The sequence below is a fragment of the Manis pentadactyla genome, chromosome 11 (assembly GCF_030020395.1).
Source record: "Manis pentadactyla isolate mManPen7 chromosome 11, mManPen7.hap1, whole genome shotgun sequence".
Lineage (NCBI taxonomy): Eukaryota > Metazoa > Chordata > Mammalia > Pholidota > Manidae > Manis > Manis pentadactyla.
In genome coordinates this window covers 92,787,066-92,801,589 of record NC_080029.1, presented here as the reverse complement: position 1 = coordinate 92,801,589, position 14,524 = coordinate 92,787,066, and the positions used below count along the sequence as shown (strand labels likewise).

The following is a 14,524-nucleotide window of genomic DNA, read 5'->3' as shown; positions in this document are numbered from 1 at the left end:
AGGTTTCTCATTCTTAAAGTGAACACCTCATCAGGGCCCTGGGGGTCCATATTACAGATGATGTTTTTCATACCCAGTTCCCGCAGTACCTGTTGGAGCTCTGCATATGTTTTCCAACTACTGAAGAAATATGGTAAATCACCCTGATTAGGCCAAACTATCCTGATGGCAGCTGTCAGCCATTCCAGGAGTGTCTGATTCTGAGGTGTGATGGGTATTTTGCAACTGCTCCTGGAGGGAAGGGTGAGTCATCAGGGAAGCCAGTCTACGCATCTCAGTACCCGACACAAGTGTTTTCCACCTCCATATCCCAGAGACGTAAAAGTCATGTAGGCAGAGATTCCGATGGCCTCTGCCTATACTGGACGCTCATGTCCACCAGCGCATCGTGGGTATAGGGGTGGAGCACGGAGTGCTCCACAACCTGGGGAGGGGGCTGCTCCTCCCCCTAATGAGCCCACAGTTGTTTCCTTTTTATTTTCTTAATTACAGCTGAGTGGGCCTTTAAAACAGGAGAAGATGGTACCTCTGGCGGTGGCCTGGGTAGCAGATCCACCAATGGCCCCACCTCCTCCTCTTCTCCCTCGGGCTCTTCCACCAACGGCTCCTCCTCCACCAGTTCTGGGGCTGAAGGCACCACTCTTTCCTCCCCCTTCCCCACGGCCTCCTGCAACATGGCTTTTCCTGCTAACCCCTCTCCTAACCTACCTTTTCAGTAACTGTCTCTCTTCTTTAATAGGATCCCATAGGTTATTGTCCAGCTTCTCCAAGCGATGCTGAAGTGTGTCTCTTTCCTGCCTAAGTCCCTCGATAATCCTCTCTTTCTCCTGTATAACATTTTCCACCATCTCGATTTAAAGAGACCCTACAATGTCAGCTGCTACATGGCCCCCTAAGGTCTCCAAGCAGTCTTCCAACTCATGGAGGGCTAACTCTGCAGCTTCCGGTGTCTCCACCCTTCTAAGAGGTACTTTACCCTAGACCAGTTCCCCACTAGGGGTTCCCAACTTGGAAGCCCCACAGCTGGGGGGATAATAACAAGTGAAGCGGCACCCTCTGCCGCTGCATCCACTGGGGCCTTCCCACCATCTACAGGAACAGCCCTCCCAAAGGTTGTACCCAGTTATGACAGCTTTTGGGTTCAGAGGCACCCTGCTGACTGCCACCAGATGATGTAAGTCCACGGAGAGGAAATCCTGGGGCAAAATACCTCTAAAAACCGAAATCAGTCAAAGGGAGAAATAAAGTTAAAAACCCATTTATTGCTTACAAACTGCAGTCCAGGGCCATCTCTCCTCTGCTCCTGAAGAAGCAAGCAAGCAAGCCAGCCAGCCCCTCCCTTTAAACTCTCAGGTTCAGACACACCCTGGGTTGCCCAGGTACTTAATTACCCACTGACATGAAGATGAACTTCTCTCTATCCCTGAGGATATGCAAATACACTGAAGCCAGGGAGATACTCCTGAAATGTTACAATTTTACCCACAGCAACTAATACCGATTGAGCATCTGCTGTGTACCTAGCACTATGTTTATGTTAAGTAATTTATATATATGATCACTTATAAATCTCATCATTGGTAGGTGTTAACTACTCGTCCGTCTCCTGGTGATCTTCTTTCCTCTTTTTCATTGGACTGTATATCTTGGTTCAGTTGAGGTTCCTAAGATAGGCAACAGGCTGTAACACCAAATGTATACTAGGTTCTCCTTGATTAGAACAGTCTCTAAATCCTTCTTTGATCTCCTGTGTTGGTAAGCTGAGCTGAACAAGAAAGAAACCTCAGAAACGACTCCTCTTCTTTCTTCTTCAAGATCCAGAGCAGAGCAAGCCCTAAAAGCTCTTCATGCTTTCTATTTTCTGTGTGCCCAGGACAGCTCAGCTCCTAAGGGTGGGAGCTTCTTCCAAGTTGGAGACAGCTTTCTCTGTCTAGATGACTGTCCCATCTTTCTGTGGCCAAACACAGCAACAAATGGCATGGTTTCTAGACCCTTTCTTATCCTGATGTTATCTTCTGGGTGTATCTCAGTTTATGCCTTGTGTGGTCTCACCATGATCAGTTCAAAATTGACTCCTTTTATCTTTATTCTGGCTATTATACATTTAGTACAGTCTAAAAATGCATTATTTTGTTGCTGTTTGTAGCACACTGAATTTGTAATTTACTAAAAAGGTAAGAGTTACAGGAATTTTCTACATGAATTTGCTACTTCTACAATTAGATTATTTAATCTGAGAGTAGATTTTTATAGTTAATTAAGAAAACAATTCTTCCTTTCAAAGTACATTTATTAAGCACTTTATATTAGCCCCGTATTAGGTGTTTTAAGTGTAGAGGTGAATAAGACATCAATGTCCAGTTTCTGTGTAACCTGCTCACTTGGAGTTAGTCTCGGCCTTTTAGTCTGGTTAGGGACATTCGAGAAAGCCTCTAGGCGCCTCAGAGCTTCATGGTATCTGGTTTGTAGGGGACATTCATCAAATGTTTGTGGGATAAATGAGTAAATCATTGATAGTCAAATGGGAAGACTAAAGAAAAGAGGTAGGCTATATCTTGAGAACTGTCTTTGAGGAACCAAGACATTCTGCAATGGCTAGTGGTAGATACAGCAGTACAGCAGCCAAAGCTAGAATCGCACCTGTAACTCTGTCATATACAGATCAGGTTTCTTTGTCTAAAAGTATTGTTTGAGATAGGGAGGAACAGTATCTAGAAGGCTAGGAGTTACTTAAGGAATGTTAGAACCATTCCTAAAGCCAAGTGAGGCATTTTGACCTAATTGATCTTTTTTAAAGTAGATCCCTAAGCTGCCTTCATTGTCTGTGACTTCAGTAATGACTTTACATATTTTCGTTTAACATATTTTCCTGTGTCAAGTTTCAGAGTTCATTGTTAGTACTGGGGATAAGTTTTGTGACTATTTTATCATCTTGGTGGACTAGTCCTATGTACCAGTATTTTTTCACATGAGTGAGATTATGATGAGAAACCTTATAAGGTGATAGGCTTGGTCACCTTGTTTCCTCCCTTCCCTGTATTTCTCAAGTATTGTAATTATGGTTCCCCTTGTCAAAACACACACACACACACACACACACAAACTTGCTTACTTGACATAGTCTCTGTATATGGTTGATTTTCAGGGGGAACTTGCTGCATTTTCCAAGTACCCAAGATGAAGAGGAGAAGGAAGAGTTGGAAGGTGTCCAGAGGATTAGGCAGAGTCAGCAGCGTGAGAAGCTCAGTAGTCCTACTAAAGACGCTGCTTCTCCTGCCTTTCAGCAGATGGCCACACAGGGGCCATCCAGTCCTTCCGGGGAAGCGATGGAGACAGATGTGCTGGAAGACCAGGAGGGCCAAAACACCAATCAGGAAAAACCTCTTGAGGCCTTCGTTGAAAGGCCCAGCAAAAATAACATAGGAATCCAGACCATAGAGGCCTCCCTGTGGGTCCCAGAAACTGTTTCAGCAGCAACCCAGACTGTAAAGAACGTGTGTGAACAGGGGACCAGTACAGTGGACCAGAACTCTGGAAAACAAGATGCCACAGTTCAGACTGAGAGGGGGAGTGGTGAGAAACCAGTCAGTGCTCCTGGGGATGATACAGAGTCGCTCCATAGCCAGGTGAGAGAACGGTTAGGGTGTCTTGGGCTCTGTTTTTCACTTTCTGGATTCCCAGACAATTTAAGCTGTGGCATTTCTACCTAATGATAATTCTTAACAGTTTTGTATAGAACAGTAGTTAAAAGATAAAAGCAATTTATCCAGGATAGAGATAGGGAAGTGAACATTATGGGTAGCTTAGAGCCAGTAGTCTTTTAGGGAAAATGGAATAGTGCTAGAGTTTGTCAAGTAGGTCTTTACTGGAAAAGAAAGCCAGGGATATAGTCTGGGTCCTGTATTACTATTCTCTGTTCAGTTGTTTCCTTCTGCCATGATTTTTCATTCTCCTTTATAATCATCAGAGGTCATGGCTCTCCCCCAAGTCCATTTCACCATGGTTCCCAGGAACTGAGAGAGTAGAAAGTAAAGGAGGAAGGAGTATAAGAAACATGAAGGATAGCATGACACAGTCTTGGAAACAAAGAACAGTAACAGGAATAGAAAGAGATGGGGAGAAGTGCCAAGTGACAAGGACTGCAGAAGGAGGCTGAGAAATGTGTGTGTGAGCAAGGGGAAGTTCATAAGATGTCATCAGGGTCAGTGGGTCCCATGGCAGGGAAGGTCTGGATGTTACTAATACTGGTTAAATTGCCATTTTTCAGTTGTTCTGGTAGATCGTCTTCACTTGAGATCTGCCTAGGAAAGCTTCACTAGTAATGTGCCTCTCATTCTAATTGTCCCAGTTTGTTTTATAAAAATAAGTTCCTATTTATTAAACACCTACAGTATATCTGCATTGTGCTTAAGACAACCCATGAGGTTGGTATTATTATTCCCATTTCACAGGTAAAGAAACCAAGCTGAAGAGAGGTTAAGTAACTTGCCCGAGATTTTGCCATCAGTAGGTGGCAGACCTGGAATTTGAACTCAGCATATCTGACTTCAGAATCGGTATTCTTTTCATTATGCTATGTTGCTTTTCTATTTTTAAGTCATGGCCTGTGTAGTTTTGTTCTGTTTATTCATGCCACTCTAGGAACTACAAAAATTCTGTTTATATTATCCTTTTGTAGTAACAATGTCTCTTGAGACCTAAGACTTTATCAGTTTGTACAGATTCAAAATAACATAGCCTTTTGATATTGGAGCTATAGCATATCATGCCGTATTTTACATCTCTTTATTTTCACCCTTAATTTTGAAGTGTTTGCATTCTGACACATAATAATTTGGTTTCTCTGCCTTTATAAAAAGAGTTAAACTTGATTTTAAAGATGCACTCTTAGGGGAGCCACTAGATTATATTTTCCTTCACTTCTTCATATTCCTTTCTCTAAAGGAGGGAAATAAACCCTGCTCCTGCTCATCATGCTAGGAGCCAGTGAATCAGAGTGGGTAAGGCCCAGGCTTTGTAGTCAGAACACTTCATCTGGATACTGTGAGGATTAAATGAGATAGGGCTTGCAGAGCCCCTAGCTCTGTGCCTGGCACACTGCATGCTCAGTATGTGCTGGCCACTGCTACTGTCTGTCGATGATTACTATTTTAAATACTTGTACTGCTGCTCTCACCATCACAACTATTGCTGATGCTCTACTCCTGCCGTGTCATACAGAGTGAAGTAACGCGTTGGTGAGCTAGTTGTTCCTGCTAAAAAAGGAAAGGTGCTAGAAAAATAGAGATGGTGAACAGGTACAGAGTTTCAGGTGGGCAAGATGAAAACGTTCTGGAGGTGGATATGATGATTGCACAACAGAGCGACTGTACTTAATGCCACAAACCACATACCTAAGAGTGGCTAAAATGATAAATTTTAAGTTACAAATATTTTACCAGAATAAAAAATTACAGCTTGTGAGTATAGTAACAGAAATTGGGATAGTTTTGAAGAATGCCTGGAAAATGAGGAAGGTTTGTGGAAGTTTCCCAAGTGTCAGTGCTTTTTTATCCCCTGCAGTCTGGGTAAGACTCAGGCGGGTGCTCAGAGAAAAGCATAGGCAACCTGCCTTTGACATTCCTTAAATTTTTACTATGTGTCACGTGGGCCTGGAGTCAGAGTTGCTGTGAAGGGAAAGTGTGGTTTTACTTTTCTTTAGTTATCTTCCCTTAATGACAAGATCCTCAGGTTTATCTTTACAGAGACTCTTTTCAGAAGATAATTTTAAAGAGAGAATAAGCATAACTTTCTTTTTTATGTGCCCCCTTGCCCTTCTCTCCTTTCTTATTCTGTCAGACATACTTGTCTCTCTCAAACTGGTCAGTTGCCTGGCTGTTGTAATGGAAGAATACATGGAGGCTTTCCTGGGTGCATTTCAGAGATATGTAAAGCATGGAAACCTTTTAGACTCCTGTGATTCAGGGTTTGACTCTCTCTGTGTGGTAGGTAAGAGGTCCAGGGTGTCATGGTTCTGATGCAGGGGCTTCATGGTAGTTGAGGTGTGACATACCAGTGCTCTGACCATTCATTAACCAGAGTTGTATATATAGAAGTATTTTCAGGAATTGGTTAACTTTCCATGTTTTTTATTTTATTTACAGTTATTCACATAATTTGCATATTTCTATTTTAGTAGATACTTCACCCCTCAGCTGGAATTAGAGTGGGAATTATTGAGGTAAATTACTGAAAGCTTTAGGTAAATTATACCACATTGTCAGGAAAAACCCAGAGTCAGTGGTGACTATTGCAGTGGTACATATAATTCTTTTGAAAGACTTGATTACCTTGATACTGACTACAAGTAAAATCAGTCTACCATAGGGGAAATAAGGTTGGAGAAAAAAGTGTATTTTCTCCTCCTCAGACTCAGAGCCAGTGGAGTAGTGGGTGACATGCATGTGGATAAATGTGATATAAGTGTTAAAAAACATGTATGTAGCAGTTGTCATAAAAATGTAGGATCTTATTTGAACTATTAGCTAAGTATTCTTTATGGTACAATTAATACAAAATCCTAATTTGCTAATATTTTCTGTTTCTGAACACTAGTTCAACTCTTTATAGTCTACTATTTGGAATAGATTGAATATTTCATATTTAATTCAAGGAGAAATCAGTGTATCTTGTTCCAGGTATAAATAAATCATAGCTTTCACTTACTAATGAACAACAGAGTGTGCCAAGATTAACAGATGTCATTCTGGTTTTACATAAAGCTCTAAAGAATTCCTTCCTTTTATCTAAATGGCTGTTGCAAGTGTACATTTGTGATTGACAAGTTAGCACCAAAATCAGGATTAAAATCTAAAAATAATGTACTTTTAGGGGGTCAACTTTCACCTAAATATCCTAGATATAAGTGCTAGATATTTTGACTTTGATTTAGACAGAAATAGGTCATTTTAGGTGATACTGATACAAAAACTCTTACTAGCCTCTGGCTATCCAGCTGGTTCATCCCTGTCTTACCTACAGGTGAATAGAAAACAAAGCAGCTGGAAAATTCCATCACAGTAGATTCATGGAACCTCAAAGCAGTGTTCACCATAAGGAAGTTGATTTGTGATTCTCTCAGTTATCAGTGAGACTTACGCTTGTTTTATATTTTTCATCATAGGGAGAGGAAGAGTTTGATATGCCTCAGCCTCCACATGGGCACGTCTTGCATCGCCACATGAGAACCATTCGTGAGGTTCGGACGCTCGTCACTCGTGTCATCACAGATGTGTATTATGTGGATGGGACAGAGGTAGAGAGGAAAGTAACTGAGGTAATACATACTCATACTGTTGGTCTATGTGGCAAATTTCTTTCAGTAGAAAAATTACCCAGGCTCTCCACCTCCACCTCCACAACCCCTTTCTTGTGCACACAGCAACTGCACTTGGTGTTCTTTCATCTTTTTATTTTTTATTTTTTGTAGATAATTATTTTTTATTGAAGGGTAGTTGACACACAGTATTACATTAGTTTCAGGTGTACAACACAGTGATTCAACATTTATATACATGATAATTCTAGGTACCAGCTATCACCATACCAAGTTGTTACAATATTTTGACTATATTCCTTATGCTATACATTACATCCTGGTTATTTATTTATTTTACAATTGGAAGTGCGTATTATATATTATATATATATATATATATATATATTATTTATTTTTTGTGAGGGCATCTCTCATATTTATTGATCAAATGGTTGTTGACAACAATAAAATTCTGTATAGGGGAGTCAATGCTCAATGCACAATCATTAATCCACCCCAAGCCTAATTTTCGTCAGTCTCCAATCTTCTGAAGCATAACAAACAAGTTCTTACATGGAGTACAAATTCTTACATAGTGAGTAAGTTACATGGTGAACATTACAGGGGCAGTCATCACAGAAGCTTTCGGTTTTGCTCATGCATTATGAACTATAAACAGTTCAAATATGAATATTCATTTGATTTTTATACTTGATTTATATGTGGATACCACATTTCTCTCTTTATTATTATTATTTGTAATAAAATGCTGAAGTGGTAGGTAGATACAAGATAAAGGTAGAAAACATAGTTTAGTGTTGTAAGAGAGCAAATGTAGATGATCAGGTGTGTGCCTGTAGCCTATGTGTTAATCCATGCTAGACACGGGCAATAAAACATCCACGTATGCGGAAGATTTCTCTCAGAACAGGGGGGTGAGGTTCTAAGCCTCACCTCTGTTGATCCCCAATTTCTCACCTGATGGCGTCCCTGCGACTGTGCCTGTCTTAGGTTGTTCCTCCCTTGAGGAATCTTACCCGTCTCTGGCTAACCAGTCATCTTCCGGGGCCATACAGGGAAATGTAAAGTTGGTAAGTGAGAGAGAAGCCTTATTGTTTGAAAAGGTTAGCTTTTTACTTCTTTGCATATTTATGCCCTGTGGCTTCTATGCCCAGTATTTGTCTTGAGGTGTCTTTACCACTTGGAAGAATTATGATACTCGGTAGATTCGATATATGGCACGAATTCTATTTAAGGGTTGTAATTAGGAAGGAAGAAGAAAAGCTATAGAAGTAGCAGGCGAAAGAAAACATGGGAAGATTGATTATTTCTTTGACACATCTTCTTGTAGAGTAACTTCAGCATGTATAGGTTTTAAACTACTAATTAAATTGCGCACACACATTAACATAATAGGAGTATAGTTACGTAACCAAAGCATACCTGTAATTACCAGCCATCTCCAGTGAAACCAAGAAAACCAGTTAGGCACCTTAGGCATTTGTGAAAACTTATCTATGATATGGTGGATATTGTCCAACTGAACTTGAACAGTCTGAGAGAAATCAGACAAATTAAAACAACCCATTCCTGGGAACTGTTCACCTCCCTTATGTTCTTTTAACAGTAAATAGTCTGTAGTTGTAAGATTTTGGAGCGCTACAATTTGCACTTCTCCTAATTCTTGGTTGAGTTCCAACAGTATAGATCCAGTCAAATTTGTTGTTTTACTGTATGCGCACAGGCCAGCTTAGATATCTCCTTCCTCATTCCCATGGCAAGTCCAGGAACTGGTGGGATGAGTGCATCTACAGCTGTAGCAGTGCATGGATCTTTGTTGGGGTTTTTTGATGATCATCTTCTCTTTCATCTTTTTATTAGAAGACAAAAGAACAAGGTTAGAAATGAGAGTCTTGAATCTGTGTCTTTCTCAACCATGAGTTTGCTGTTTAATCTTTAGCCACTTATTTAACTGAACCCATTATACTTTCTGTTTCTGTAAAGAACAGATTGGTCAATCTCTGTCATGTACATACAAAGATTTTATGTATTGTTTTTAATCCTTGAAACCCTACTGCAGTTGAGAACACCTTGTCCAGCTACATATGTTTTTTCATTGTTTTCTCATGTGTCTTCATATTCACTCACGGTGTCCTTTCTTGGTCTCCATCTGTGTGTGGTCATGGACCTGTTTGTAAGAGGTGCACCTTTATTTCTTAGTGGGAGTCATTGTGGACTCATTGCCAAAACAGCATAATATTGGCATTTATAAACTGTTATATTGGCCAGTGTCATATGCTGATTTTATTTAGACCTAATACTGGCTGAGATTACCCAGATTTTCTAGAATTAAAGATCTGGCACTTTTCTTGGTATATATATTAATATCTGGGAACCATTTTACTCATTTTAAGAGGCATAGCTGTTTTCTTCCTTCACTCACTTTTCTTTAATTGTGCCTTAGCCGTAGAGGAGGAACTCAGAATTAACTCTGGATATAGTTTTATTAAATGGAACATATTATTGTACTTGTTCACTGATGGGCCATTGTGGCTGTCATGACACAAAGCATTTGACATTAGGTTGAGAAATTGTCTTGTGTCTTTATTGTACACCAACTTCCAGAAATACTTCTTTTAAAATGTTGATTCATCTTCAGTTTTATGTTTGCAGAATTTTTTCAATGTCATTACTATTTTGGAAAAATTAGGAACTTAGCAACCGCTTCATAGAAAACAGTTTGCTTTCGTGAAGAGTTTTCATGACTGTTATAGTCTGCATTGAACTCTGTGCCAGGAACTATATTGTTATACATACTGTTTGATCTAATATTTTGTATGGTGTTTTCTAGAGTATATTTCTGGAAATAGAAGGCCTGCTAGATATCAGGAAGGGAAGAAAAGTTCTGTGGTCTTAAATAAGTTTGAGAAACACCAAATGCTGAAGACCCTCTCTTCCCCTATGAAAATTCACAGTGCATATTACATTACAGTTTCTAAGAAGTCCTCTAGTAAAGATACCTATTTTTTTTTTTTTTTTTAGATTAGAAGAAGCAATTTACTCATCCATTTAGACCCTAGGGAGGTAAACATGTGCGTTGACTCTGTGCAACTGCTGAGCTGATAGAAGAGTCTGTACAATTCCTATGTTTCTCATTTTTCTACCCCTAGACATTTGGTTATCATTGCTATCATCGTTATCAGAGAAAGTAATAATGGACCACCACATTGTATTGTAACTGTTATTACTCCTGCCTGGGAATAATGTGTTGCCCATGCTTAGGCCCAAGGACAATCCTTCTGCTAATGCACAGCAGTGGGCGCAAGGTGAGGGTTGTAGGGAGAGTATTACCTACACGACACGTGGGAGAACCATTCAAGAAGTATTAACACTTAGGAAGTTTTGAGTTATAACTTAAACCATTAGATAATAAAATAGGACCAAATGCTACTCTCAGAATCACTGATTATTGAATGCAGGATGATGGTGGATTATCCAGGATTTTTCTTCCTCTGGCTTTCATCATAAGAACCAAATCATTGTTCATTAAAACTTCCTGGAGGGGCGGAAGATGGCGGCGTGAGTAGAGCAGCGGAAATCTCCTCCCAAAACCACATATATCTATGAAAATATAACAAAGACAACCCTTACTAGAATAAAGACCAGAGGACACAGGACAATATCCGGACCACATCCGCACCTGAGAGAACCCAGCGCCTCGCGAAGGGGGTAAGATACAAGCCCCGGCCCCGCGGGAGCCGAGCGCCCCTCCCCCCAGCTCCCGGCGGGAGAAGAGCAGGCAGAGCGGGAGGGAGACGGAGCCCAGGACTGCCGAACACCCAGCCCCAGCCATCCGGGCCAGAGTGCAGGGCCCTGGATGCTAGGGAAACAGGGCAGCAAGAACAGTGAGCGGGCACTGGAGGCCGGGCGCCGGAGGACATAAGAAAAGCGCGCGACCATTTTTTTTTTTTGCTTTTTTGCTGTTTTGTTTTGGCGAGTGCTTTTTGGAAGTCTTAAAGGGATAGGGACCCCAATACTAGGGAAACAGGGCAGCAAGACTGGTGAGCAGAGGCCTGAGGCTCGCACCGGAGAATAAAGAAAAACGAGCGACCACCCTTTTTTTTTTTTGATTAAAAGTTTTTTTTTTTTTTTTTTTCGGTGGTCGTTGTTTTGTTTTGGCGGGTGCTTTTTGGAAGTCTTAAAGGGGCAGAGCGGGTCACTTAATCCAGAGGTAGGGAATCCGGGGATCTCTGGGCACCCTAACCCCTGGGCTGCAGGGAGCAGGGAGGCCCCTTACGGAGATAAATAGCCTCCCAGCCGCTCCCCCTCCAACGCGACTCCACCATTTTGGAGTAGCTGCCCGAGCCAGGCCACGCCCACAGCAACAGCGGAGATTAACCCCATAGCAGCCGGGCAGGAAGCAGAAACCCTGTCTGCGCGAAGCTGCGCAGCACAAGCCACTAGAGGCCGCTGTTCTCCCAGGAGAGCAGTGCCACAAACCAAGAAAGGAAGTCCTTCCAGCCATCACTCATCCCAGTTCTGCAGACTATTCCTATCACCATGAAAAGGCAAAGCTACAGGCAGACAAAGATCACAGAGACAACACCAGAGAAGGAGACAGACCTAACCAGTCTTCCTGAAAAAGAATTCAAAATAAGAATCATAAACATGCTGACAGAGATGCAGAGAAATACGCAAGAGAAATGGGATGAAGTCCAGAGGGAGATCACAGATGCCAGAAAGGAGATCGCAGAAATGAAACAAACTCTGGAAGGGTTTATAAGCAGAATGGATAGAATGCAAGAGGCCATTGATGGAATTGAAATCAGAGAACAGGAACGCATAGAAGCTGACATAGAGAGAGATAAAAGGATCTCCAGGAATGAAACAATATTAAGAGAACTGTGTGACCAATCTAAAACGAACAATATCCGTATTATAGGGGTCCCAGAAGAAGAAGAGAGAGGAAAAGAGATGGAAAGTATCATAGAAGAAATAATTGCTGAAAACTTCCCCACACTGGGGGAGGAAATAATCGAACAGACCACGGAAATACACAGAACCCCCAACAGAAAGGATCCAAGAAGGACAACACCAAGACACATAATAACTAAAATGGCAAAGATCAAGGACAAGGAAAGAGTGTTAAAGGCAGCTAGAGAGAAAAAGGTCACCTATAAAGGGAAACCCATCAAGCTTACATCAGATTTCTCAACAGAAACCCTACAGGCCAGAAGAGAATGGTATCATATATTTAATACAATCAAACAGAAGGGCCTTGAACCAAGGATACTGTATCCAGCACGACTATCATTCAAATATGACGGTGGGATTAAACAATTCCCAGACAAACAAAAGCTGAGGGAATTTGCTTTCCACAAACCACCTCTACAGAACATCTTACAGGGACTGCTCTAGATGGGAGCACTCCTAGAAAGAGCACAGCACAAAACACCCAACATATGAAGAATCGAGGAGGAGGAACAAGAAGGGAGAGAAGAAAAGAATCTCCAGACAGTGTATATAACAGCTCAATAAGCGAGCTAAGTTAGGCAGTAAGGTACTAAAGAGGCTGACCTTGAACCTTTGGTAACCACGAATTTAAAGCCTGCAATGGCAATAAGTACATATCTTTCAATAGTCACCCTAAATGTTAATGGGTTGAATGCACCAATCAAAAGACACAGAGTAACAGAATGGATAAAAAAGCAAGACCCATCTATATGCTGCTTACAAGAAACTCACCTCAAACCCAAAGACATGTACAGACTAAAAGTCAAGGGATGGAAAAACATATTTCAAGCAAACAACAGTGAGAAGAAAGCAGGAGTTGCAGTACTAATATCAGACAAAATAGACTTCAAAACAAAGAAAGTAACAAGAGATAAAGAAGGACACTACATAATGATAAAGGGCTCAGTCCAACAAGAGTATATAACCATTCTAAATATATATGCACCCAACACAGGAGCACCAGCATATGTGAAACAAATACTAACAGAACTAAAGGGGGATATAGACTGCAATGCATTCATTCTAGGAGACTTCAACACACCACTCACCCCAAAGGATAGATCCACTGGGCAGAAAATAAGTAAGGACACGGAAGCACTGAACAACACACTAGAATAGATGGACCTAATAGACATCTATAGAACTCTACATCCAAAAGCAGCGGGATATACATTCTTCTCAAGTGCACATGGAACATTCTCCACAATAGACCACATACTAGGCCACAAAAGGAGCCTCAGAAAATTACAAAAGATTGAAATCCTACCAACCAACTTTTCAGACCACAAAGGCATAAAACTAGAAATAAACTGTACAAAGAAAGCAAAGAGGCTCACAAACACATGGAGGCTTAACAACACGCTCCTAAATAATCAATGGATCAATGACCAAATCAAAATGGAGATCCAGCAATATATGGAAACAAATGACAACAACAACACTAAGCCCCAACTACTGTGGGACACAGCAAAAGCAGTCTTAAGAGGAAAGTATATAGCAATCCAAGCATATTTAAAAAAGGAAGAACAATCCCAAATGAATGGTCTAATGTCACAATTATCGAAATTGGAAAAAGAAGAACAGATGAGGCCTAAGGTCAGCAGAAGGAGGGACATAATAAAGATGAGAGAGGAAATAAATAAAATTGAGAAGAATAAAACAATAGCAAAAATCAATGAAACCAAGAGCTGGTTCTTCGAGAAAATAAACAAAATAGATAAGCCTCTAGCCAGACTTATTAAGAGGAAAAGAGAGTCAACACAAATCAACAGTATCAGAAACGAGAAAGGAAAAATCACGACGGACCCCACAGAAATACAAAGAATTCTTAGAGAATACTATGAAAACCTATATGCTAACAAGCTGAGAAACCTAGGAGAAATGGACAACTTCCTAGAAAAATACAACCTTCCAAGACTGACCCAGAAAGAAACAGAAAATCAAAACAGACCAATTACCGGCAACGAAATTGAAGCGGTAATCAAAAAACTACCAAAGAACAAAACTCCCGGGCCAGATGGATTTACCTCAGAATTTTATCAGACACACAGGGAAGACATAATACCCATTCTCCTTAAAGTTTTCCAAAAAATAGAGGAGGAGGGGATACTCCCAAACTCATTCTGTGAAGCTAACATCACCCTAATACCAAAACCAGGCAAAGACCCTACCAAAAAAGAAAACTACAGACCAATATCCCTGATGAATGTAGAT

At 40.9% G+C, this 14,524-nt stretch overlaps 1 protein-coding gene across 5 annotated transcripts in view; it reads left to right on the top strand.

Moving 5' to 3' along the window:
• Window positions 1–14,524, top strand: part of TP53BP1 (tumor protein p53 binding protein 1) — an 87,230-nt gene that overhangs the window by 50,613 nt on the left and 22,093 nt on the right. For all 5 annotated transcript variants that reach the window (XM_036923619.2, XM_036923620.2, XM_036923618.2 and 2 more), the window contains 2 exons: window positions 3,146–3,626; window positions 7,163–7,315. In XM_036923619.2, coding sequence (XP_036779514.2) covers window positions 3,146–3,626; window positions 7,163–7,315 — 634 coding nt within the window. The remainder of the gene's footprint in view (window positions 1–3,145; window positions 3,627–7,162; window positions 7,316–14,524) is intronic.